Source organism: Sceloporus occidentalis, unplaced genomic scaffold, assembly GCF_023333645.1.
Source record: "Sceloporus occidentalis isolate IW3139 unplaced genomic scaffold, rSceOcc1.0.p SCAF_137, whole genome shotgun sequence".
In the NCBI taxonomy this organism is placed as follows: domain Eukaryota; kingdom Metazoa; phylum Chordata; class Lepidosauria; order Squamata; family Phrynosomatidae; genus Sceloporus; species Sceloporus occidentalis.
This window is the reverse complement of record NW_028317117.1, coordinates 589,200-615,876: the sequence shown is the minus strand read 5'-3', so window position 1 is coordinate 615,876 and position 26,677 is coordinate 589,200. Positions and strand designations below refer to the sequence as shown.

At 48.7% G+C, this 26,677-nt stretch overlaps 1 protein-coding gene across 1 annotated transcript; it reads left to right on the top strand.

Moving 5' to 3' along the window:
- The first annotated feature begins 224 nt into the window (after positions 1-224).
- Positions 225-26,406, top strand: LOC149281188 (C2 domain-containing protein 3-like). Its single transcript, XM_089499540.1, has 33 exons — positions 225-276; positions 1,291-1,560; positions 2,386-2,543; positions 3,435-3,628; positions 3,773-3,978; positions 4,195-4,327; positions 4,491-4,649; positions 5,207-5,351; positions 6,075-6,217; positions 6,351-6,557; positions 6,916-7,025; positions 7,443-7,561; positions 8,115-8,246; positions 9,044-9,490; positions 10,249-10,400; positions 10,569-10,836; positions 11,129-11,297; positions 11,514-11,697; positions 11,817-11,989; positions 12,571-12,694; positions 13,354-13,634; positions 13,770-13,847; positions 14,355-14,981; positions 15,594-15,920; positions 16,119-16,257; positions 16,606-16,670; positions 17,373-17,578; positions 17,681-17,802; positions 18,194-18,343; positions 18,917-19,134; positions 19,280-20,219; positions 20,806-20,914; positions 26,266-26,406. The coding sequence occupies exons 1-33, from the start codon at positions 225-227 to the stop codon at positions 26,404-26,406; spliced, it is 6,948 nt and encodes a 2,315-aa protein (XP_089355666.1).
- Positions 26,407-26,677: the final 271 nt, after the last annotated feature.

Here is a 26,677-nt window from a genome sequence, read left to right as displayed (position 1 = left end):
GCCGGCCATTGCTGGATTCTGGCGTTTAGAACGCTGATCAACTGTCATTTCGAACGAGCGGTTACCCATAGATCAACGCGCTGGGAATGTTTTCTGCCCCTGATTGGATAGGCTATACGGAAACGGAAGTTGGCGTTCCCGTTGCCTGGAAACCCTAAGGAAGCTTCGTTATGGCGGCTACAGGGATACTATCATGAGAGCGGGAGAGAGGAAGAAGTGACAGCATGAAGAGCAGGAGAATTAATAGCGTCAAGCCTGGGGTCAGGCGCAAGAAAGGTAAAGATGGCGTCACCCTGCGGAGGGAGGGATCGGGGGTTCTGGGGTGTATGAGAAATGGGGACCCAATGGGGCAGATAGTGCTGGCAGGAGATCCCAAATACATTAGAGTGACCCTGTTTGTGTAGACAGCACCCTTGATTGAGAGTTGCCCCTGAAACTGCCGCCTTAAGCCCCCATTATTCCTAAAAATAATGTATATCTAATCTTTAAATACCAGAACAGGGGGCATGATGGGAAAACCTATCATACAAAGAGAATTACCCCCTGAGACCCCATTCTACCCAAAGTAATCTCTTTTATATAACGTAACATAGCAGGGGTCATAACGGAAACCCAATCTACCGTCCGGTTTATTTTACGGAGTATCCTGGACATGTATATATCAGTGACACCCAATCTGAGTATATTCTATAGCTGCCAACTGTCCTTATTTGTCTCTGCAGGCTGGGGTTTCAACAACTGCAAAGCGCACATTCCGGAGTGTGTTTATGTCACTTATATATTAGCATCAAGATACTCTTAAAAAAACTGACATTTTTATGATATATATAATAAAACATGGGCCGGGTATTGGGGGCATCATGGGGGGGAGGTAGAGAGTCACTGATCTGTGACCTGTCATACTAAAGATGAAGTTGGGGGTATTTAAAGTGTTTATACAAAGTAACTCTCTTTGTGTGGCTGCACCTTTTATCTAACCCTCAGCCATCCACCGTCATGGTGAGCAGTAGATTTATTGCCGTGCCACAGGCTCCGTGCGGCGGATCGGGATTGTTGCGTTACGAGCCAACGCGCTTAAGCAAAACCCATCGAGTATGAATCTCCCGATCTGCCTCCCGGAAGCTATGGCCCTTCTATAAGTCTGCTGCTCGCCGAGGTTATGTCGGCCGGTTTCGGGGGTGATATCCTGGATCCTTTATCGGCTTCCCTCCTTCGGAGTTTGGATCTGGAGTCCTCCATGCAGGTCATTGCCCTTCTTCTTTAATGGCTCCCCTGTGTTTTATCCGATAGGCGCCTCGGATGTGTCCCCCTCGACCAGCCTGCCGCCTCTGGTGGAAGGTCAGCTCCACTGCTTCCTGAGGGTGACCGTCAGTAAAATCCTCTGGACGGTTCTGAAGCCTCCGTCTCCGGCCCTCGTGAGGCTCCGCTGGTGGGGAGAGACGTCGAACGGCACCATCTTCAGGCCCAGGGACTCTTCGCGGGCCGATCAGAAAGGCGTGAAGACGACGGCTCGCTACGCTGTGCGCTGCGGACCCAAACAGCTCATCTCCTATCTGACAGGTCGGGCTTTCACGTAACGCTCCGAGGTTCCACGTCGGCGCGAGACCTCCGAGGCTCCACGTCGGCGCGAGACCTCCGAGGCTCCACGTCGGCGCGAGACCTCCGAGGCTCCACGTCGGCGCGAGACCTCCGAGGCTCCACGTCGGCGCGAGACCTCCGAGGCTCCACGTCGGCGCGAGACCTCCGAGGCTCCACGTCGGCGCGAGACCTCCGAGGCTCCACGAGAATGAATGCAGGAAGGACTGCGGTTCTGTGATGTTTATATGCCTTTTATTATATAGCGCCAACAGATTCAGTAGCAACGTTCCCGCAGGGGACTAGAAAAAAATATTCAGCAAAGACAATAATAATAATAATAAATGACAATAAGATGAACACGTTGTACATACATGTTATATATTTACATACCGGCCCTGATCATGTGATACTAGAAGCCATGATTTGCTTGTTTTGTTCACCAGATCCACGGTGGGCTTCACCCCTAGGCATCGAGTTCGACGTTACTGTATTGTCGCTCTCCCCGGCTGTCTCCCTGTAATGGAAAAATGGGCTCTTATAGATGTTTTTTTTGTCTTTTCTATTTTTCTTTTTATATTTCTGTTTATTTTTTCTTGGCTCTGTTTATCTAAATAAGAAAGGTAGAGATATACTGATAATAATGTCTTCATATGTTACTTATTTATTAAATGTTCTATAAAAAAAGTATATATATATTTGATGCAAACTCCATCTTTTCTAACTTGGAGTTTCTTTTCTTTTTTCTTTTCCTTTTTGTTTGGTGATTTGATGATGCGATGTAAACTGGCGGCCTCTCGCTCTGCGTAGATATGGGCTCCCTTGTGCTAGAAATTATGACCAAACTGGATCACCTTCCTATTGGCCGCGTTCAGATTAACGGGATCCCGCGACTGTCCCCAGAACATCCAATCAGTGGTTTCTTTACTATTGTGTCGCCAACGTCAGAGAAACTTGGAGAGCTACAGGTAAGGACGTGTTTTTAAAAAAAATAAAGGTGCTGTTCCATTTAAATATAACATCAATTGTATTTCTAGTGTTCTGGCCGCTTAAACCTTAGTAGGTCTAAGGTTAGTGTTATAAATGACTATTAGTAGCTGGAAACGCATGGAATCTCTTCATAGGCATACAGAGGCCTTTATCACTCCCATCACTCCTGTGCTCCAATGACCCTTTATCACTCCCATCACTCCTGTGTTCCAATGGCCCTTTATCACTCCCATCACTCCTGTGTTCCAATGGCCCTTTATCACTCCCATCACTCCTGTGTCCCAATGACCCCTTATCACTCCTGTGTCCCAATGGCCCTTTATCACTCGCATCACTCCTGTGTCCCAATGACCCTTTATCACTCCCATCACTCCTTTATCACTCCCATCACTCCTGTGTTCCAATGACCCTCTATCACTCCTATCACTCCTGTGTTCCAATGGCCCCTTATCACTCCTGTGTCCCAATGGCCCTTTATCACTCGCATCACTCCTGTGTCCCAATGACCCTTTATCACTCCTTTATCACTCCCATCACTCTTTTATCACTCCTATCACTCCTGTGTTCCAATGACCCTCTATCACTCCCATCACTCCTGTGTTCCAATGGCCCTTTATTACTCCCATCACTCCTGTGTTCCAGTGGCACGTTGTGTTCGCTGATTTAAGTTTAAAAGGATAATTAATGGTTAGAAAACCCTTTTGCGATTATGTTACAGCCAGAAATCTCCTTGTTTTCCATGAACACAGCAAAGTGACCCCAAACTTTTGAACAGTAGAGTGTACATGTTGCTTATTTAATATAAAAGCTGCCCTTATTGTTTTTTTTGGCAGGCTTTCATAGAGTAACTTTTTCTGTCCCCTCCTCAGGTGTCTGTGGCTCTGGAGCCCTTGTCTGAGACCTACGACAGCAGTGGCTCGATCCCGAATACCGACATTAGCCCGAACACGGCTGCGTCTGTACGAGCGTCTAAGGATGAGCCTGGATTCCCGTCACAGCCCATCAAACTACTTCTGCCCCAAAACAGGAGGGACTCTGAGAGCAGCCGGGTCTCTACACCCAGGTAACTCCCTCGTTTACAAAAACAAAGAGCCAGAAATCATTCACTTATATGTAATGGTTAAAAAATAATTGTTAGATTTTTGTTTATATATATATATATATTTTTTTTTAATTATTATTATTATTTCTTTTTTATTTTTTGCAGAGGGAGAGATCATTTGTACTTCCAAGAAAACGCAGACCCTAATAAAGGCTCCTTCAGAGGGTCTCAAGACCACTTGAATATAAAAGAGGCTCCCAGCACAGGAGGGCTTCCCTCCATGAAACAGACCACAGCCGCTTATAACGCGCAAGAGGCGCCTGATGGTCCCGCGGCAGCCCCCGGATCCGCAGCGAAAGATCTGATTTCAGGTGAGCCCAGGAGCTTACGTGTAACAACCTGCTCCTCCTTTACGGCTGGAGACGTCTTTCAAGAAGAAGGGCGAATATTTTCAACAATCCTCTTTCTTGATTATTTTCTCTCAAAAGCTAAAAAAAAAAAATATTGGCATTAAAATAATAATGAATGTAATGTTTTCCTTGTACTGGGATTTATTTGTCTTTGGTCTCTAATTTCTCTTTCTGCAGTTCTTCTGGGTCAGGGAAGTAAGCTGAGGGACGCCATGGTCGTGTCTGCTCTTAAATCTGACCCCATTGTGGACCTTGATGAGGACAAGAGACGACCCGTTGCTCTGAATGAGGAAGTCTTAGCCGTTACCAAGTGAGTTGCCGGGGAATAATTAGCAGCACTTATTTGTAGGCAAAATCATGACTAAGTTATTATAAGAAGTTATATAGAAGTAAAGAAAGAGTTAAAGCCCGGGCTGACGTGTTTTAAGCTAGTTTAAGTTAAGTGTCTGTCCTGCTGATCTCTTCGATCGTAGATCTGCTCCCGACGTCCCGTCTCCAAGATTTCTCCAGAACCTGGTAAATGTCCACAACTCTCCGTCGGGGAAAGGCGTTCTTCTCCAAAGTGGGGGAGCGGAACTCCTGGAAACCGAGACCCCCAGTGGGACCAACGCTATTGAGCTGCTTCTGGGCAGGTAGGTGTCGGGGGCGCTTTAATCTCACCCAATAGACTATTCGTTCTGTGAAAGGGTCTCCAGTGAATTACGGCGTCACTCAACCGGTTTGTAAAAGATTATATATATAACACAAGAGTCGTAACGTTCCCAGGTCGTTCCATTAAACCGGGGGAGATCTTTGCTCTCTGAGGGTTTCTCACGCTGGTATTGGCCTTTAAGCCCACTGTAGCTGCGCACGAAGGGGAAATATATAGTAGCGGAGTGTTTTGGTTTTTTTCACCATCCAAGTACACCCAATACTTGATTTCTCCACCAAGAGATCTAGAAGGATCCCTGGATCCATGAGAAGTACCCCTGGGGTCCCGGATAACTCCTTTACCCTGACATGTAGACGCTCCAGCTGCGAAGTACCTGCCGAAGCCCCCCCGTAGAGCCAGCGACGGCTTTCAGCCGTCCTCTGGCCGTATCAGATGGGTGCAGCTGTTACTTCAGCCCTCGTGTTAAATTAAATGAACAAACCCTCGTGGCGGTACGATTGATTTGACGCTAACATCTCCTGCATTTGAATCCGTCAGCTCTGTGGTGTCTCCGGAATATTACTGGGATGGGACCGGCTCTCCCCCGGAATCCATATCTGGGTTTGACGTCTTCAACGAGAGCGAATTTAACGACCCCCATTATGACCAGAGCCTGCTGGAGACCCTCTTCTACACGGCACCCGTAAGGACTGCATGCTACAGATCACGTATCGGGTTCATTCTGAGCACTGAGCCTATAGAGCGGTCGGGTAACAGAGTGACCTTTAATGCTGAAGGTTATTGAACGATAACTTGCATTATGCTCGGTCAGTCCGTGCACAATGGGCCTCAGCCTAGTCTTATTGGACTTAAATATATACTTTATATATATAATATATATATTTATACTTTATACACCTTCAAGATGTGAACAAGAGTGTTTATAACAAAATATGGGAATCCTCCCCTAGGAATATCTTCTGTGTCCTCTCGGGCTTTAAATTCTGTCTGTCCAGGGTGCTTTGTCGCATGACGTGTGGATTTTAAAGGGACACTCCGGTGTTTCCCAAGCAGCCCTTTCAACAAAGAATGTATATTAAATTGCTTTAAAAATGTATTGTTTTTCGACCTGAAGAAGCTTCTCTCCATCCATTTCCAACAGAGACAGCATGTGCCTTTAAAGAGACCGCTCGGCTGTTACATATTACGTTGCATTAAAGTGCCATCCATCCCAACAATTCTGTCATCAGCGAAATCGCGATATCATTTAAACCATTTTAGTTCCGAGTTTAACGAGAGATTTGAAGACTTTAGTATAACCGATCCGCTTGCCCCACAGACTCTGGGGAGATTAAATGTTTCATATCTTCTTTTTTTTTAGCTAAATAACAAACTCCTCTCTTTTATTTATTTTTTGGTGCGGCAGAAATCAGACAGCAGCCTCAGTGACTTTATCAGCGACGACGACCGCCGGCAAGCCAGAAGAAAGAAGAGCAAGAAGACTGGCAAGGATCCAGCGGCCCGTCGGGACCGGTCACTAGCCGAGAAAGACCACACCGGTTCCGAACAGTGAGTACGACGGGCGACTGTATCTTATATATTACTATCTTTTCTGGGTTTTTTCCGCTGGTAAATTCCTTGCCGGCCGCCCCATTTGGAAAGTGGGGAATTTTAATAAATGTGTTATACTAATACTCGGCAGACGTAGGACGGCAGATCGTTCTTTTAGGGGTACGGTAAAATCGGACGCCGTGGATTTGCCCATGGACCGCCTGGCAGAGTTGGGGCGGATGCACGGAGCCCGAGTTGTTGTGGAGACGTTAAAGGTCCATCCAGAGGACAAGCAGGGGACCCCGAGGAAGCGAAGCAGCAGGGGGAAGCCACCGCGGCCGCTGTCTGCCGTCAAACGGTAGGACTGGCTTACAAAACTTAAGTCCGAGCGCTTTGTTGATTAGACCTGATTTGGAAAATCAAATAAAAATATATAAATAAAAGATAATAATAAAAAAAATGAAATAAATGGTTTTATCGTAATAAATGACATCTCAGGGGCCCAGCACGGTTGGTAGCCTCCTAATTTATGCAGAATATCACCTTTCGTAGTACGTTTTGTTTTTTCCCTTCCGGTTTATTTCTTTATGTTGCACGGCTCATGTCCGTCATTAATGGCACTGGCAGAGGATCATGGGAGTTGTAGTTTATCAGTAGCCTTGAGCGTTACTTGTGAGTAAGGGTATTTTTTTCATGTTTTTTTTTTTTGTCACCAGAACGTTTTTTGTGGAGTTCCTCTTCCCTGTATCATCGAAAAGCAAAGCAGGAGAGGTTACCGTGGCAACAGAAGTAACTCGCCTGGTCTCCAGCAAGATTGTGGGGGGATGTAAGTGTCGGTGGTCTCGGAGGCTTCGGTGCGATGCGCCGGTCGGTTCTCGGAGGCTTTCTGTTAACCCTTTTCACAGCCGTTCCTCGGTCAGCCCCCGTTAGACCAATCATGGGCCCGTTTCTTTGATTTCTTTAGTGTTTTATTTCTTATCCCGCACCAATGAAGGCGAGTTAGCGGAGAGCCCCCAAATAACTACTACACTGGAGAGCGGATCAATTAAGAATTTGAATGCAACGATTGGGGGGGGGGGGGGTCTTGTTTAGGCAAATTCATGCAGACTTTTATCTTTCCATTTCCAGGAAGTTAGGTTAATAAATCCATGCTTATTTTTTATTATACTTACTGAATCCTATTTTTTTTTCCTCAAAAAAAGGCATTTTCTAATTAGTTTCTAATATCTCCCCATTCTTCCAGTCGTGAAGTTCCAGCAGCGCTTCGCGTTCCCCGTGGCGTTCAGCGGCCCGATGCTTGAACACTGGTGGAGCTCGGACTTGATATTCAGGATTTTCCTACGGAAAGCATCCCAGAAAAAGGTAAACTGAGCTTAAAAACCCAGGAAACGGCGTACAAAATATGTCATTTTACCCAGTAATTGGCTTTGAGGATCTGCGGCTTTAAAAGCTCATAGCCTCTGGATAGTGTACAGCTTGGGGATATTATATGGATCTCCATCATCTCCTCTGTGTAACAATATCACTTCTTACATCATAAGTACAATAATACATATACAAATCCTATGTTCAAAAACATGACTATAAGTATGTTTAAAACAGGGCTTGACCCCCCTCTCTGGAGAATTCAGAAACGATTCTTGCACATAGTGGGGTTAAAAATGAAGCATAAAATATATATATATATATATACGGTGTGTGTATATATATGTATGTGTGTGTGTGTGTATATGTATATATGTGTGTGTGTGTATATATGTGTATATATATATATATATATATATATAATTTAATTCTTTATTACACGTTCAGGATTCGTGTCGGTCGGCCATGATAGGAAGTAATTGCTGAGACAAGAGGTTCTGATAGTCGGGTTCCACCTCTGATCTTTGATGTCTTGTGTTTTTCTTTCCAGCCGGTGCTCGTCGGCTCGGCCGGTCTGTCTCTGCGGCACGTTCTCCTGTCTAAGACGCTGTCTGTGAGCCGCGACCTTCGCGTGGACTGCATCGAGCCCCGGCAGGACACCGCAGACGTGGGACCATTAAAGGTATGGTGGGATGCTTCCTGTTGGGGGTCTCTGTGCTTTAAGAACCGGTGCCCTTCTGGAAGGCGGGGGTCTCGTATTTAGATAGCACGGCTACTTAGGGTAGGGCTGTCTTTAAGAATTCCATGCAGAGAAATGCAGAATTGTATTTTTAACCCATTTGCTGCATTTTACATAGTTACACAGTACACACGGTTGAAAAAGACCTAAATCTATCAAGTTCAACCCTTCTAACCCTTTAATTAGGCAAAAAAACCCTAATTAAGCTCCTTCGAATTCTGCCACCAGGGGGAAAAAAATCCTTCTCGACTCCAAGAGGCAATCGGATTTCTCCTTGGATCAAGAAGCTCTAAAATATTCTATTTATATCCCTGTATGTCATGCCTTTCTAAAAAAAAAAATACCCAGACCCTTTTTGAAGGCATCTCATGTATTTAATAAACTCTCACCTCCCTTGGCAGCGACATTGAGCGCAGTAGAGCTAGAAACATTTGCCAACAAATCAGCCCCGTTCTGCCCATCGAATCGCCCGTTTCTTCTTAATCAGTCGTCGGTCTCGTCTTAGATTCAGGAGCCGGATGTCTATCCCACGCATGTTTAATCCCCTCACTGCATTACCCTCTACCACTTCTGCTGGGAGGCTGTTCCACTTATCTACCATCCTCTCAGTAAAGTGAAACTTCCCTACATTATATCTAAGCCTCTTTAAATTGACGTTTTGTTCTAACATCATAGCGATCGTTTCAATATAGTATGTTTTGAGTTTGATGCCTGGTATATTTCCCGCTTCTATATGGCAGGTGTCTGTAGAGCTGGCTGGAGATGGCAAAGATCCCACAAGAACCCCGGGGAAGGTCACTGAATCAGCAAAACAAGCACCGCGTCCGTCTATCAGCCATAACACTTCTCTTACGGAACCAGAAACTCCTTCTACTTCTGACTCCGAGCCTCTTCCGGCTGAACCAGCGGCCAAGCGCAGCATCCCCCAGCGTCCGGCCGCAGAGGAACCGCGGGCATCGGCGTCCCAACCGCGGGCATCGGCGTCCCAACCGCGGGCAGCCGAGGAGAGCTCACTATTACTCCATGTCATACTGATGGTTCCGGAAGGGAAGGGGTTAATGCCTGCTAGTGCCGACTCTCCGTCCGCCTGCAATTCCTACCTGAAGTGCAAGCTCTTCTCCTCGCCAGAGGCCTCTCGCTCGGCTGTTGCGTGGGGAACCACGCAGCCCGTCTATAACTTCACGCAGGTAAATAACCCGCTCCACGTGGTCCTTCGGTCCCCGCTTGCCACTTTACTCCTGATCGGTTCCGGTTCTTTATATACATGTTTGGGGCTGCGGTGTTTGCGCAGCATGTAAAAACAAATCATGGCGCCCCACACTCTGAAGAGGAGCCCTTTTTTTTGTAAATGTATGTATTAGGTCATTCCTTTATGCGTCGAATGCCAGTGGGTTCCCTTGACGTTCCATGCGGTGGATATTAGTTCAGTCTCTAAGGGGTTAACATAGAAAAATGAAAACACTTAATTTTCTGGAAGATCGCCCCCCCCCCCCGGCTGTCGCCCGCTTCTCCTGCTGTAACGACTCAAACCTTAATCAGTCGCGGGTCTCGCCTTAGATTCAGGAGCCGTATGTCTATCCCGTGGCTGCACCATGTATTATGAAATACTGTGTATTATACCTCCAAAGAAAGCTCCGCGCATTAACCATACGTCATATAATAAGACCAAGGACCAGTTAAACACGCAGACTAGACGGGGCCGAATTGGCCTTATCTGCCGGCAATCTATGTGTTTGTGTTAAACAGGGCAGGCTCGGCCCTTCCTGCTGGAGGAGCTGTATGGGGTTGGCCCTTCATAAGGTGTAATAAAGGTTCTCGATCCGCATGGTCCGAACATGCGCCGCGGTAAACATTGATTTGGTCGGTTCTGTTGAATTACATTTTTTGGGTCTTTCTTTGTGTTTCTGTGCATTTACAGTTTTGTTTCTCTCGCTTCATCATACAGGTGGCCCCCGTGGGTCTGACAAGTCATCTCCTAGAGAGACTGAAGAACAACGTGATGGTTATCGAGGTCTGGAGCAAAGTATCCGGCCCCGGCCAGGACCGGCTCCTGGGACTTGCCAAGCTTCCCCTGCATCAGTTCTTCCTGTCTTTCAGGTAACGGTGATGGGAGAAACCTTGATTTAAAGCGGTCGCGTATGGCCAACGATGGCTGGAATTAAAGCAAACCCCGGGTCCCACAGCAGTAAATCTTTGCCCTTTTTGATTGTCGGTAAGCGGCCCGCTCGCAGAAAGACGATCTAATCTGATCCGTTTTCCGTACAGCGACCCCAAGATTTCCCGCTTGCTGCTCCAAGCGCAGTACCCCGTGGTCGCCGTGGACAGTCTTGTGGCCGTTACCGACGTGTTCAGCGGCGGTGAGCGCGGCAAACTCAAGGTTTTGCTGGCCATGGGATCTGGCGACCAAGTGGTGGCCTTGCAGCGTTTAAAGCACGAGGAAGGGGCATCTCCAGCTCGGCTGCCGAGGCCAGCTCACTTTCTGGATCCGCCACAGGCCACCTCGCAGGTACCCGATAACCCAGCAAAAAGGATGGTCAATAAGAGTTATAAAGAGCTGTAAACATGCGCAGAAAGAGTCAATATTCAAATAATGCAAAAAAGATGTATTTTTAAGTGCTTCTCTGCAGAAGACCGACTTCATTGTTCTGACAAAGCAATCTGATCATGTTTCCTAATATTATTTGACAACCATCCTTCTTTATTTGATGATTTTCAAGATAATAAATGAGAATAATAATAAGAACGTTACCTGTTTGTCGGTTGCTTGCGTTGCCCGTGGCTCTCTGACACTACGGTTCCCCCGTTCTGTCTCTTGCTCCGCTCAGGTATTTCCGTCCCCGGAAGCCACGATCGATCACGTGTTTGAGATCCACGTGGAGAACGTCAAAGGCCTGACTCCCCTCCAGTCCACGGTGTGGGGGGAGGCCGACTGCTTCGTGCAGTATTACTTCCCCGAGCGCTCGCCGAGCCCGGGAGACGAGCTGCCAGAGAGCGGTACGTGATCTCCACGCCGTGTTAGCAATACGAGTATTTGAACATGCAGAATATGTTTAAAGGGCTGCTTGGGGACCTAAATATATAGCCTAGCAAGATGACCCCCAACTTACAAGCTTTTCGGGGGGTCCTGTGATGACAGCTCAGTATATCAAACATCGCAGACCGATATTTTTCGGCCTAAGAGGTAATCTAGCCGTGTGCTTCTCGTTCCAGGCGTTAGTCTGAAGCCGGTCCGTACGGCTACCACCCTGTGTGTGCCAGATCCCGTCTTTAATGACCGGCAGAGCCATTCTCTTGTGGCCCCGTCTGATGCCCCCGTGCAGAGGCTGCTGCTCGGTGCTTTATCCGCGCAGGGACTGTCTGGAGGGGGAGGGGTGACGTTCGAGATCTGGTGCCGGTGAGTGACCAAAAAATAAAAAATAATAGTTATGGATATGTATAGATAGATATATAGAGATAAATGCAATTTAATATTCAATAAATATATATATATATTTATCTATGCCTCCTATGCAGGTACTATTACCCTAATGTGCGGGATCAGATGGTGGCCAATGGGCTTCTCCCGTTATCTCGCCTCTGTGCCATGGTGACCATGCAGCATCGGGAAGAAGTGGGGATCCAAGCGTTCAGTCTGCCCCTCACCCCAAGGATCGACAGCCAAGGAGACCGGCATCCACGGTCCTCAGGTGAGATCGGTTTGTAGCAGGCTGTTGGAGGTGGGTGGAGCTGATGGAGGTGGGCGGGGCTGATGGTCAGGTGGCCCCTCCCAGTGTTAGTCTGCAGGTGGCTGTAGGGTGGATAGGTCTCATGGGCAAGTGGCCCCCTTGCAGTTTAGATCTCTAAAGGGCTGGAAGCTTCCTGTGGCCCCCACTGAGCCCTTCTGCAGTGCAGGCTAAGGGACCGTGTACAATCAGCTGAGATAAAACGTAGTAATCTTTGTGTTTCCACATTCCAGCCCCTGGCTGACTTTTGCCATACTGTCCTTCCTGGCTTGTGGATCGTCTTCTGCGTTACGTACGGGCCAGCGTGTGTAGTGTATTTGGACAGAATTAGTTGCCGAGCTCTCCATGTCTTCTGTGCTGCTTGAAGGCTCTGCAAATGCAAAAATCCCGCTTTTCACTTTTATTAGACGCTCCTTTATTTACGGTGAATTTAACCCAAGAGAAATTCACACGGGTTTCATCTGTTGAGACTGTAAGCTTTTCCTATGATTACTAGCGCCCACCCGCAGCCCGCATTGTGACGATGTTAATAATTCTGCCCCAAGGTTTGCTCAACGTGAACGTGACGTACAGGCGCTCGGTCAGGAACGCGGTGGGCATGCTGGCTACAAGGATGGTCTCGATTTCTGTGCAAATCCACCGAGCCTCCGGTCTACAGGCAGCTGCCAGGTAACAGAGACGGATCCCTGTATGTCACGCACAATGCGCTCATCTACCCAACCCAAAAGAGCAGATTTGGCACATTGCGTTAATCAGAAGGTTCAATGAATTAAATATTCCATCTCATGTTAAATGTATTTGCTCTGTAATACAGTAACGTTGGTCAGAATTGGCAGAAAACCTGCTTTTATCTCATTTTCTGCCAATAAATTCACATGCTGTCAGTCATGTAATATTTTGGGTGACTTTCCCGGCTTAAACACCACACTTAGCTGACGCTTTATGGCGATGCTAATGAAGTCCGTTCCTCCATAGACTTTCATTAGTCAGAGAGTCCAGCTGGGTGATTAAGACTGAGCCATTCTATTGTCCCCCACAGGCAGTATGATCCGGAGTCGGGGGGGGGGCTTAGTAGATCGGGGGTCAGATAACAGAGCGAGAATCATACAGACAGCTTACATGCAGCTGCCTGAAAACATTTATATTATGCCGGAACTGGTTTAAGAAAAGAAAATATTTTTTTGAACTGATACTAGGAATAAGAACTGTCGGGAGATCCTCTTCTAAATAATTCTAAAAAGTAAATAGATAAAATAATCCCACAGTCCCTCTAATGGTTTTGTGGTTTATCTTCGGTTCCCATCTAACGTTACGTTGTTTTCTCTTAGACTGATTGCAGAACGCGAGCCGTCGTTTCAGTACAGCGCAGATGTCGGGGTGAACGCCTTTGTCGCCGTGCACCCGTCTTTCCTTCCTGAAGCGGAGAGGCGCTGCACTCGCACAGTAGCTCGCACTTTCTCCCCGGAGTTTGACCATCATTCCGAGTTCCCCTGTAACCTCGTCATCCGGCGGCGGAGCGGGGAAGCCTGCAGCCTGGCCGAGATCATGAGCCGCTCGGAGATCGTGTTTTCCATCCATCACCAGAGCGTAACATCAGGTACGCGGAGCAGTCGGCCCGTTTATGCCGTGACATGGGGTCATCGCTTGTCTTTAGACTCCAATCAGATAGAAAGTCTACCTATTGGCTTCCACGCCGCTGGAAATGCTAGTAATATTTTTTTGTTTGGAATTACAGATCATTCAGGCAGAAGCCACCCTGCGCGGGACTCGCGGCTGGGCGAGGTGCGGATCCCGGCCAAGGATCTGCTTTCCAAAAGATCAGGTAACCTCAAAATGGACCTTCTCCCCTATGTGACGGACTCTCGTGGCCCCCCAGAACGTTTTCTGCTGAGGGGTCTCAGAACAATGTTATTGTGCCTTCGTTAGAAAGAAATCGGGAAGTTCCAATGACGATCCAAACCCATCTCCTGCTGCTTCGCGTGTTCCAGCAATCTGCTAAACTCTCTGCAGTTTTACTTTTTAATTGGTTTTGGAGATTTTCTTTGAACTTGATGTACGTCCCAACAATAGGGCAATAGGGCAAATGTCCCAAAGATGATGAAGTGCATTTCATACTGTTAGGGATAATTAATTAATTAACCAATATTCTGTCACATGCACAAAATGCTGACGCTATTAATTATTGTAGGACCACATCGTAAGCGCTCGGTTACCGAGAAGGGATATTCTATCGATCCGTATGCAAGACGTTTTGACCGATTCTTAAATGTTAAATGGTTTCAGCGTTTGTGACGGTTTAGCCCTTAAGCTTTTTTCTCTTTCTTTCTAGGTGTCAGCGGCTGGTACCCGGTGACCGCAGCAGAGCGTCACAGATCCACCGGTGGGCCGTCCATCCTTGAAACCGTTGTTGGGGGTTTGGAGCTTTCCATCAGCTTCACGCACCCCGCGGACAGAGAGCGTGTCCTGGAAGCCGCTCGAGGACTTGGATGGAGTCAGCCGCAAGACCGTGTCCATGAGGTTAGCCTTCGCGGGGAGGACGAATGGCAGATGAAAGAAGATCTGGTGACCGTGTCTGTTACCGTTCCGAAGATCTGGCTGCCGGTGCACTGCCTGCTGCTGGCCGGACAGAAGCGGCTCCACCGAAGCACTTATTGCTATCTCAGGTACAAACTTTATGACAGGGAAGCCTTCTGCTCCCCCCTGCAAAGGCCGCAGTTATCAGAAGATGGCCAGCAGGCCTCAGTGATGTTTGCGGAGACCAGAAGCATAGAGCTGATGAGACGCCAGCCGCTGGTCTGGTACCTCAAGGAAGAGAGGCTTGAAATTCAGATCTGGCGTGCTTATGGGAAGGACGCCGACGAGCCGAGACCTCAAGATACCGACCGCCTTCTTGGCTGTGCCTACGTGGACCTCACGGCACTTTCAGAAGCCACCTCGCGGACCCTCGCGGTCAGCGGTGAGTTCTTACGGTTTCCAAGCTCTGCCGCTGGGCCGCTCTTTACGCCCGAACAGTTGGTTTGCATCTACAGATTTCTACAGCGGCCCCCAACATATCGACCCGGAATCTTAGTAAATGCCGTAATACTTCCCATTCACATAACTGGGTTTGGAGAAGGGCTTCTGCGAAGCATTACCGGCGTGATAGGCATGAACCGTTCATTTAACTTTATGGGCTCTTACAGGATATAAAGTCCGTGTGAATATTAATAGATGAGTTAAATTTCCTTTTAAGTCCGTCTATGTATATATGTATGTGTGTGTGTGTATATATATATATATATATATATATATATATATAATATAAATATAGTTCGTAATCTGTATTCTTTTTTTACCAATCGAATAGCCAGGTGGAAAGCAGGTTTTTGATTACACAATAAAAGACCTAAAACACCAGTAGGTTTAATGTCCTCAAAAACCCGTGGACAACCCACGTGTCCTCCGTCAGACCCTAACCCCATCATCCTGAGCCGATTCTTAACAGCCGCTTGTCCGCTGATTGCCCGTCCTTCTTGGCGTTCTTAGGCACTAGCAGGACACGGATTGAGTCTTCTCTCCACATTTCCAGGTGTTTACCCGCTGTTTAAGCGCAGCGTTTCCAACCTGTGGGGGGCAGCAGTGAGGGTTCACCTGTCCCTGAGCTCAGCCTATCACCCACCCGCGGCCTCCCGAAGCTCGAGCCCCTCCGACGAGATGAGCCACAGTGAAGAGGAGGTGCCGGAAGATGCCGCCGAAGACCACCGTGAAAAGGTACCCGCTCATCATACAAAGGGTGGAAAGACTGCGGCCCCGGCTGAGACCCCAAGTCAGCGGGACCACCCAGCAGACAAAGATGTGGCGAACACTTTTGCCGTGAATATAGTGATTGAGAGAGCGATGCATCTAAGCTTAAAGGGTAAGAAAGTACTTTGTAACGTGACGACATAACCATTGTATTTAGTCCCACAGAATCATGATTTTTTTTTTTTTTTATTATTTTTGTAAAATTACTGTTTCTTCATTATTTTTTTGTAGAGCATAATTAGTGAAAACTGTGTTCTAGCTCATCAGTATTCCCTTCGGACATCGCGTAATCTCTTGGTTGTTATCACAGGGAGCCCCCTGACCGAGCGAGCGGTGTCTACCCCCAGCTGCTGCGTGTCGTTCCCCGTGGCCGGCAGTGCCACCCCAGTTGCCACCCCGGTGATCGAGAACACGGATGCTCCCGTGTGGGACTTTCAGTACCAGGCACGGTAAGTCCAGATTTCTTAGCAGTGAACATGAAAACCGTAAACCTTATTGTGGTATAAAGATGCCCATCTATTTTTGGATCTGTATTCATTCATCAACTTTCATTCATTCACCCCCAACTGTATTCTTCTCTACTAACGTTGTCGACCCATTCAGCACAATGGCACGTAAGCCTTTTAACAACAGGCTAATAGTCCATCGTTTTTTTTTTAGGGGCGCAGTATATGGGGTACTGGAAATAAAGTCCCCTGATGTCTCCTTCAGGCAACCTCGTCCCGCTGCTTGAGGAACGTCTCTAGTTTTAAACTTGTTGAAAACACGTTCTTTACATTTGCTCTTGTTTTCTTTAGGTTGACAAAAGAACTTCTCTTGGACCCGCAACAGACTTTAGTCTTCAAAGTTTGGCATAAAACAGGTAAACGTCACTCACGGAGCAGCTGCAGGCGAGTTGCTTGTATTGTGTTCAGGATTTCGTGCGAGGTCGGGGATCCGTGGATGTAAGAAAACCGCGTCGCGTGATCTCCGCTGAGCTGGTTTAGCAGGAAGGAGAACGGAAAACAAATAAACTAAATATAAGTTAAAGTATTTTGTCACAAACACACAATATGCTTGGATTCACTCAGACGGCTCAACCTTAATCCCTGCGATAAATACCCAAAAGAGCTCTGGGTTATTTGAAGCGTTGTAAACATCAAAAAAAAGCATGCATGGGATCGGCATACGGCTCCTGAATCCAAGAAACCAAAAGTAACTAGGATGAGGCCATTTTAGTCTGACCTGCCCCTCTCTCCTCCCCTGATGCCCCCTCTCTCCTCCCCTGATGCCCCCTCTCTGCTCCCCTGATGCCCCCTCTCTCCTCTCCTGATGCCCCTCTTTTCTAGGAGGTGAGAATGTTTGCTGGGTATGAGGGCATCGCAGGGTTCTACAGCCCTAAAAGCCCCGATAATGTGTATAGAAACAGCAGGGAACGGCTTTACAAATCAAACGGTGATGCGTCGGTGTTTTACTTATCGCAGGCGATGTGCCGCTCTGTAACGGCTGTCGGCGCTCTCCTGCGCGAGCCGGTGGAGCAGACCGGTGTCGCGCGGCGGGATAACGACCCCTTGTCTTTCTGTAGATGTGGAGCGCGTCCTGGGGTTTGCCGCCGTGGACCTCTCCCCGCTGCTCTCCGGCTTTCAGTCCGTCTGCGGCTGGTATAACATCGGCGATTTCACCGGGCAATGCCAGGGGCAGATTAAAGTCTCCATCACCCCGCTGGAGGGCATCGGACACCTTAGAGAAGAAAGACGAGCGAGGAACAAGACGTCGCCCGCGCCCGCTGAGGTTTGGCTTGCAATGACTTCTAGCCGTTTGGATGCTGGAGGCAGAGAGATTCATTGCCGGCCCTCCTGTGTCTCATAAACCTTCTTCTTCTTTCTTTTCCAGGGCTCATCACACAAATCTCTCCTGTTCCAGCCAAACCCGGCTTTCTGCGGATCTTTCTCTACCGTCGGCAACGGCCGTACAGAAGAGGTGGCCGCCGTCCTCTCTGACCCACCTGCTGACCGGTAATTTTCTTTTATTTTTTGGTTAATTTAATATCCACCTAATATTAATTTCATTCACACGGTCGTAGTATAGAAGAGCTGAGATTCCCAGGATAGACCTCAATGTAAGATCGCTCCGATGAGCTCAACGCCAGGGCTGTTCTAGACACAAAGCCACGAATGTCGTTCTGCTGCATCCCCCCCCCATTGTTGAATGTATGTATATATAGATATATAGATATATATATATATCATTGGAAATTCTCACACTGATCGTGATAATCCGAGATGAAAGCCATGTTTGCGAAACGCCTGCACGCGGCGAGATCCTCCGTCACCGGCGGGGTGGATGACTCCCGTCTCTGATCCGTTGCCCCGTCGGCTGTTATTTCACGCTGTATCGTTTTCTCAGGAGCGGCGATGTCTCTGGGAACGAGGAGCATGTGGATAACGTGCGTCGCTTCCTCGAGACCCTGCGGCTGGCGGAGCGCAATGCCCACAGCGCGGAGCAGCGGGGCTTTCTGTCCCAGTCGTCGCGCACCTCGCTGCTGTCTGCCCTCAGGTGAGGGATCCTCCATGACGTGCCTTTCCTTCCGTCCATCGCACGCTCTTCTAGGTGTATGTCGGCGCTTATACGCCGCAAGAAATGTTATCCCGGGACATGGTTGGTGGGAAACGGCGCCATCCGAAAATTCAAATCCGCCATGTAATGTCCTATCCTACCCCCCGCCGCTTCAATGGGTCGGGCCGGACAGCCGCCGGTTGCTTAAAAAGTTCATGTACGGTTCAAAATGAAAACATTGAAGCAATCTGCAAAATGTCATTGTAATCGTCAAGGCGATTGCACCATTTTCTCCACTTTGTGCCAAATATCGCTTTTCTGGTTACTCGTAATCACGGTGGGCATCCCTAACAGCTGTTGTTGACTCAAAGCCCCCATAACGCCAAGCTTGCATCTGGGCAAACGTTTGGCCCAGAGGATCATGGGAGTTGTAGTACAGCAACAGCGGCCCTGAACCAGAGGCCTCCATCGACCCACCACGGCGAATAAGGGTTTATTTTGCCTTCCGCGCCATTCATTCTGTTTAATTAAATAAATGTATTTATCGTCTGGGTTTAATGTTTGTTTTTTAAGGAAAAACCTGGGTGAGCTGGACGATATCCAGAAGTACTTCCAGCAGAAGCTGTACAGATCCATCTCCAACGCAGACCATGAGGAGGGGTCGTCTGTGCCGAGCGGGGGGCGCGAGGAGAAGCCCCCGCTTTCTGCCCTGCGCCAGGAGGACTCGGATACCCAACAGCTGCTGAAGAAATCCAGCCTCCTGGTATCCCAAGTGAGCAGCCTCATCACAGGTGAGACGAGCGCCCCCCCCCCCCCGCGTTATTCAACCGAGAGACCCTCACAAAAAATATAGAGATGTCTCAGAGGGCGTTGGTGAAATATTTATCCGATACGTGCCGTGCCTGGAGATCCACGCCGTGTTTTTGTGTTGCTTAGACCTTCAGGGATTTCGTACCGGTACACCGGACTACGGGACGGACATCCAGCGTCTAGACGCGAGCGACCCCTCGAGCCTCCCCCACGGCCACGGCGGTGATACGAGATCAGCGGGTCACGAGGGGCTGGGGCCGGATGAAGCCGAGCTTCCCCAAGTGGCAACCCCGCCGGTTTCCCTCAGGGGCTCGCCGGACCCTCAAACAGATGACCTGGAGCTGTTCAAGGGAAGCGGCGCCAGCGTTGATGGCAGCTTAGTCGATGAGCAGCACCAGGAAGAGTTGGACGATACCCGGTATGCCAGCGACGAGGACTACGAGGAAGACTTCATCGAACCCAGAACGCTCAATGAGGTGACGGCCATGACCGACAGGACCAGCCCCTGGTCCAGCGTGTTATCAGACGTCGATCCTCCTTCCGCGGAGCGACATTTACACGGAACAGATGAAACGCAACACGCTGGGGTTTCATCCGGTAACAAACACGCCATGGACGGCGACGTCTTCTCGTCTTTATTCCCCAAGGAGCATCCTAGCGTCCCAAGCGCATCGGAGGAACCCGAGACCTCCGACATTGGTTCTGCGGTCCAAGGCTTCCTCCATTTACCCAACGGGGATAGCGAGCGGGCCGCGCATGATTTACCGCGCTCCGCTTCAACTGGAATCCAAAGAGCACAGGAGGGATTATTAGAAGAGTTGGATAGAAATGACGACCCGGAGCCCGATGAGCCTCCTTTGGTTCGGCAAGCGTCCCCCGAATCACCGTCTGAGGGTAGTGACCCAGAAAGCTCCGTCGGTGCCTCTTCTGCTGGGAGGTCTACCCCGTCTCCACTACCACAACCAGATTATTCCGAATCTGATCGTCCATCTGCGGATTCACAACAGAACTCCAATGCGTCTGATGAAAAGACTGCTGAGGTTCCTGACCGCTGCGGTGACCTTCTGTATCCTTTCCTTCACTCGTGTGAGAAGACGGCGTGTATTTAACGTCTGTCCACTGGGTCGGCATCTTTAAAGGGTACATAATGGGTGCTACGCGGGTTAAACGTGCGCTAGGAGGGCTGACCGACGTTGTCTCCTTCGCGCGATGATGCTTGGCGGCGACGGACTGGGGCTGAAAATCAACCCTGGCCCTTTAACACCCACAGCCGCTAAATGGAGCGAGTGCTGCTGCTGGATACACGCGGCGGAAACTCAGCCGCACACTAAAGGGTTAGCGTGACCGAGCAAACGACTGGTGCCGTTGGCCACTGGCTACCTGCCCGTTGAGCCTTGGGGCTCCAGTTTAGAATGTATTTGTAAGGCGAGGGTTATATGTTGCTAAAGGCGATCAACTTCCTAAATTCAAATAAATATATTTAGAAGAAGAAAAAGGGAAAAAAAACAGTTTTGGAAGCAGAAATCTGATTTGTCGCCTCGTGTAGACGGAGACCGTTAATGAGCGGCACGAAGCATGCGCGGACCGGCTCTGCTCGTATGTTTCATATTTCTGTGTACCGTATATTGCTTTCCTTAACCTCTTCCGCGTAGATCCGATCCCGTACTCGTTCCAAACTTTTTCCTGCCGCCGCAGCACTTAGAAGCCTCCATGAGGATGCTGAGCGTGTCTCCGGCTCTGCAGTCCGCTGCCGCTTCGGGGGTGAGTTACATCTCCTCTTCTGTACAAATCCCCGGCTTTATATCCAGAAACATCACTTTCTACTCGGCGCTGTGCAATCGGCCAAAAATACGACACAGAAACGGTCATTTGAAGCTGTAAACTATACCGATGCTGTATAAGTCACAGATTGTGATTGTGGTTACCAGCTCTGTCCACCAGGTGGCATCATACTCCCGGTTACTATCGCTTTACATGGGGGGCAGTAAATATTTGCCGGCAGATCGGCCCCATTCGGCCCCCATCTAGTCGCCCGTTTCTCCTGCTGTAGAGTCTCAAACCTCAGCAAAAGCGTGGAAACCGTGCGCCCAGTGATGTCATAACAAGATGAACAGTGCAAAAAAAATGTAAAAATAAAAAAGTCCTGACATCCCATTGCACTACATGTAAGAAGTATAACCCCCCCCCCTCTGCCCCCCTTCACTACCACCATTTTTTTTTTTCTTTTCTTTAAAAAAAAAGAAAATGTGTAATTTGCGCAGGTTCATCAAACAGTAAAGGGGAATCCCGATTTAACCCACGTATGGTAAAAGAAAAAAGTACCGTGTTTGAGGTATCCCTGATACTGAGGGGGCTTAAACTTCACTTATAAGAATGCGGACCACTAGAGGGCACCATATGAACTATACATTTTCTAGGGGTTAAGCATTATATTATAAGGGATAAAATAATACAACGCGGGGGGTTATATTACTGTATACAGGGCTCCCCCAGCACTGTATAAAGTAATATTACCCCCCGCGCTGTATTTTTTATCCCTTATAATATAATGCTTAACCCCTAGAAAATGGTTATATTACTGTATACAGCGCTGGGGGGTTATATTACTGTATACAGCGCTGGGGGGTTATTACTGTATACAGCGCTGGGGGGTTATATTACTGTATACAGCGCTGGGGGTTATTACTGTATACAGCACTGGGGGGCTTATATTACTGTATACAGCACTTGGGGGGCTTATATTACTGTATACAGCGCTGGGGGGCTTATATTACTGTATACAGCGCTGGGGGGCTTATATTACTGTATACAGCGCTGGGGGGCTTATATTACTGTATACAGCGCTGGGGGGCTTATATTACTGTATACAGCGCTGGGGGGGTTATATTACTGTATACAGCGCTGGGGGGTTATATTACTGTATACAGCGCTGGGGGGTTATATTACTGTATACAGCGCTGGGGGGGTTATATTACTGTATACAGCGCTGGGGGGTTATATTACTGTATACAGCGCTGGGGGGTTATATTACTGTATACAGCGCTGGGGGTTATATTACTGTATAGAGCGCTGGGGGGTTATATTACTGTATACAGCGCTGGGGGTTATATTACTGTATACAGCGCTGGGGGGGGTTATATTACTGTATACAGCGCTGGGGGGTTATATTACTGTATACAGCGCTGGGGGGGTTATATTACTGTATACAGCGCGGGGGGGGGGTATTATTGTATACCATGCCGTGGGGGGGGTTATATTACTGTATACAGCGCTGGGGGGTTATATTACTGTATACAGCGCTGGGGGGTTATATTACTGTATACAGCGCTGGGGGTTATATTACTGTATAGAGCGCTGGGGGGTTATATTACTGTATAGAGCGCTGGGGGTTATATTACTGTATACAGCGCTGGGGGGTTATATTACTGTATACAGCGCTGGGGGTTATATTACTGTATAGAGCGCTGGGGGGTTATATTACTGTATAGAGCGCTGGGGGTTGTATTACTGTATACAGCGCTGGGGGGGTTATATTACTGTATAGAGCGCTGGGGGTTATATTACTGTATAGAGCGCTGGGGGGTTATATTACTGTATACAGCGCTGGGGGTTATATTACTGTATAGAGCGCTGGGGGGTTATATTGCTGTATAGAGCGCTGGGGGGGTTATATTACTGTATACAGCGCTGGGGGGGTATTATTGTATACCATGCCGTGGGGGGGTTATTACTGTATACAGCGCTGGGGGGGGTATTATTGTATACTTTTAATCTAGATTACAACCTATGGGTACTTTTAATGATAATAATAATAACGGGTAAATGGGACCCCGTCTGCTAAGCCCGGGATCTCTGGAATCCCCCCGGGGTGGCGGTGTCCCCCTCGCTGGCTGCCGGCGGTTTGTCTGTGCAGGAATGCAGTAAACATGCGTGACTTTCCAGGAGCCGGCGTGGAAGGCATGCGGTGAGTGCGGCCCCCGCGGGGAGCGTCTCCTCCGGTTTCGTAAACAGGTTGTTTTTCCCCCATTGTTTCTCGGAAGCGGCGGCGCCCGCCTGTTACTGAAACTCGTTTCTCTTCCTCGTGAACTTGAACGCTTTTCTCCTTCCCTCCTGCACCTCGGGCCCTTAAAAGAAGACGCCCTGCGGTTCGGGGCGATAAACGTTATCCGGTCCGGATCCGCTAAGCGGATCCAACAGCCGAGCCCTGGAGAGCCATTGGATCCAATAATAATGTCCGGCACCAATCACCGGCATGGGTTGCTTCAGCTGGACTACAAATCCCATGATCCAATGCATGTCTGTAGCTAATTGCTTTTGGGGGTCTTGCTTGAAGAATCGTGGGAATTGTAGTTTAGAATCCGCTAGAGCCGCTGCAGGTTGTTGCCCTGGCGGGCATTCCATTGTAATCTCGAGTGGAGTATGCAGGCCCCGGGGGCCATCTGAGCCAGCATAGTTAGGATTTGTCTGCCATTCCGCATGTGGTTGGTATTTTAACAATCCCATGCATGTTTAAATCCCCTCACTGTATTAGTCTTTACCACTTCTGCTGGGAGGCTGTTCCACTGATCTTCTACCCTGTTCAGGGTGCCTGTTTACGGTTCACGTAAATTCAATGCGATCATAAAAAAAATTCTAGCCCAGCGGGCTGTATCCCATCACTCCCAGGCAGCCACTGGCTTAATTAATTAATGGAATAATAAATAACGTCCGAGCCGCGCAGCTAAACTATTTAAAGGGACAAGGTGAGAAAACTCTACAGGAGTGGTAGTGGATACCTGGAACAGACTTCCAACTGAAACCGTACAGGCCACCTAGAGTAAAGGAATTCAGGGAAGCTTGGGCTGTGCGTAAACCATAATTAATGAACGTATCTGCGTTGAATCCCCCCGCGCCGTCACCGCGCATGTACAGGGACCTTCCTTGTAACCGTGTACAAAGTTCACCGCCAGCGATAAACGGGAACCGGTTCTGTCCGGATGACGTTTGCCGACTAAGCCTGCTGCTGAAATTAGCCGGGAGTAATATTACTCGCCGGCCGGCCGCCCAATCAGCTGCTCCCACTGTACAGGCACATTAACTCCTTCCTCCCCGGACCCCAGGCTAGGGGTATCGCCGCAGGCAGGCACTATGGGTGGCAGTTGGGTCCTTTCTGATGAGCGGTCAAAGGGTTAATATTTAAAGCGTCTCTCGAGGTTTTATTTTACTAAAATCGTGGGTTTTGGTGATGGCACAGTGACCGGCGGCTTTAACCCTCTCCGTGCCGCAGGGGTGGAAAAAGGGGTATAGTCCGGTCTGCTTCTGCCACATGCGTTACCCCTGCCAGGCTTTGGGGGTCCGTTCGCTACGTGACAGGAGATTCCGCTCCCATACATAACGTTCTCTTGGCTGGCCCTGTGTGATGTATAGGTAAATCAGAGGGTTTCCCCTAAAGGCTCTCTGCACATTGAAGCATACATTCTACAGGGCTCCTGAATAGTGACGTGAGTGAAAACCACAAACCTCCTCCGGAACAACGTTTAGTTAGCAGACCCCATTGTGCGAAGCCTCTGGCGTTGTGTAAATGCACCTGGGGGGGAGCTGCCCGCTTCATGGCGCACCTGGGGGGGAGCTGCCCGCTTCATGGCATAGGTGCGGGTGCTGGCTGCGTATACACGGCTGTGCGTTATGTCTTTATGCTAATGTAGTTAACAGTAATATAACCCCCCACCTCCTATATAGTAATATAACCCCCCGTTCCTCTATGCCATCGCTGTCAGTCATGTGATATTTTGGCTGACTTTCCTGGCTCAATCGCCACACTGAGCTGACGCTTTATGGCAATGCTAATGAAGTCCGTCCCTCCATAGACTTTTATTAGTCACAGAGTCTGGCTGGGTGGTTAAAATCGAGCCGTTCTATCATTTCCCAGAAGACAGGGAAACGGCTTCTTTTATAAACTAACTCATTTACTAGAACCGTATTCCAGGCGGATTAACCATTTCCTGCTCGGAAACTCTCTTTCTGCTCCGGTTCTTCCCTTTACAACAGGGGAGGAATAGCGTAATTTTTTTCCCGTGTATATTTTGTGGATTTCAGCACAAACGGCAGATAAACCTAATTCTGTTAAAGTAAAGCACAGGATTCTGGGACGGCAAAAGCCTCTCCCGATCTCACGGGAAACTGCGGGGGCTACGACACCGTTCCCTGGGGAGACCCCCGCTTTGGCCTTGGGTGCGCTGAAAATATTTGAATGTTTTTCTAAAAACAATTGAATTTGGCACATTTTACCCAAAAAGAAAAGTTAAGTTTGAGCAGCTGGTTTCGCTCCTCACCGGCCATAAAGAAAACCTGAAATAATCTGCCGCCTCTCCTCCATCGGCGCAGAGTATGGCGCAGAGTATCGTAACCGCAGCCCCTATTCACTAAACAGCGCTCTCCAAACGTTTATTTAACGAGAGACGCTTGTGATTAATATGTAAAAAAACATAAAAAAATTAAAAAAAATGCTATTTAAGGGTTAATATTTTTAAATCATTGTTTTATTAGAGTTTTTAATGTAGTTATGGGGGATGGGGGCTTTGCATGTTTTGGGGGACAATTAGCATCAGCGCTGGGTCAGGACCGTGCATTTACATCATCACCTCGAAGCAGAACCCCAGGAAGTGATGTCATATCCCAGCACACAGCCAGGAGACCTCGGTCCACTCCACAGCATGACTTCCGTTGCTCCCAAAAGCCGGACGGCGGGGCATCTCGGAAGGACCGGTGCCCAACAATCAGGACTGTCTTGCTTTAATCGAGATAGTTGGAAGATATGCAGATACATGCACCTCCCCCTCCTCAGGTCAAGACCCCCCATGTCTAAAACTGAGCCCCTATAGCAGGGGTGTCCAAACTGCGGCCCTCCAGCTGCTGCAGGGACTACATTTCCCATAATGCTCTTTCAGCTAAGGGGCTGGCTGAGGAGGATGGGAGATGTAGTCATGCAGCAGCTGGAGGGCCGCAGTTTGGACACCCCTGCCCTATAGGCACCTTTTACGCACAGAAACTGAGATAAAAAAAAATTGAAAATAATTAAATATTTTTAAATTGTTTTATATTGCATATCGTTTCTTTATTTTGATTTTTTTAAGGCTGAAGCGCGGATAGCGAGAGGAATCCCGTTCCGGAGGAATCCTCGCCCGAAGCACAAGCTGACCGACACGGATCTGCCGGAGGAGGAGACCCGCCGGATCGCAAGGATCTTCGCTGCGCAGTTTACCAAACCCAAGTAGGGCTATCGAGGCGTAGAATGCCGGATGATGCACGCCCTGTAGCCTGCTAAATTCATAACACTAGGGGGGCGGGTCAGTGGTCTGTGTCATGCCTCCAGCCTCCATAGGGTCCGTTCAAAGGGTCTCAGACATGACCATGGTCTCTAGCCGAGGACAGGTCCCCAAAAAAAGGAATTTATCATTTTTACCCTACCACAGTTGGGGAGATCTCGTACCCCGCTCTGTCACGCGGCGGAGGTCCGCTCCTCGTGCGATGCCGTCTCCGTGTGGA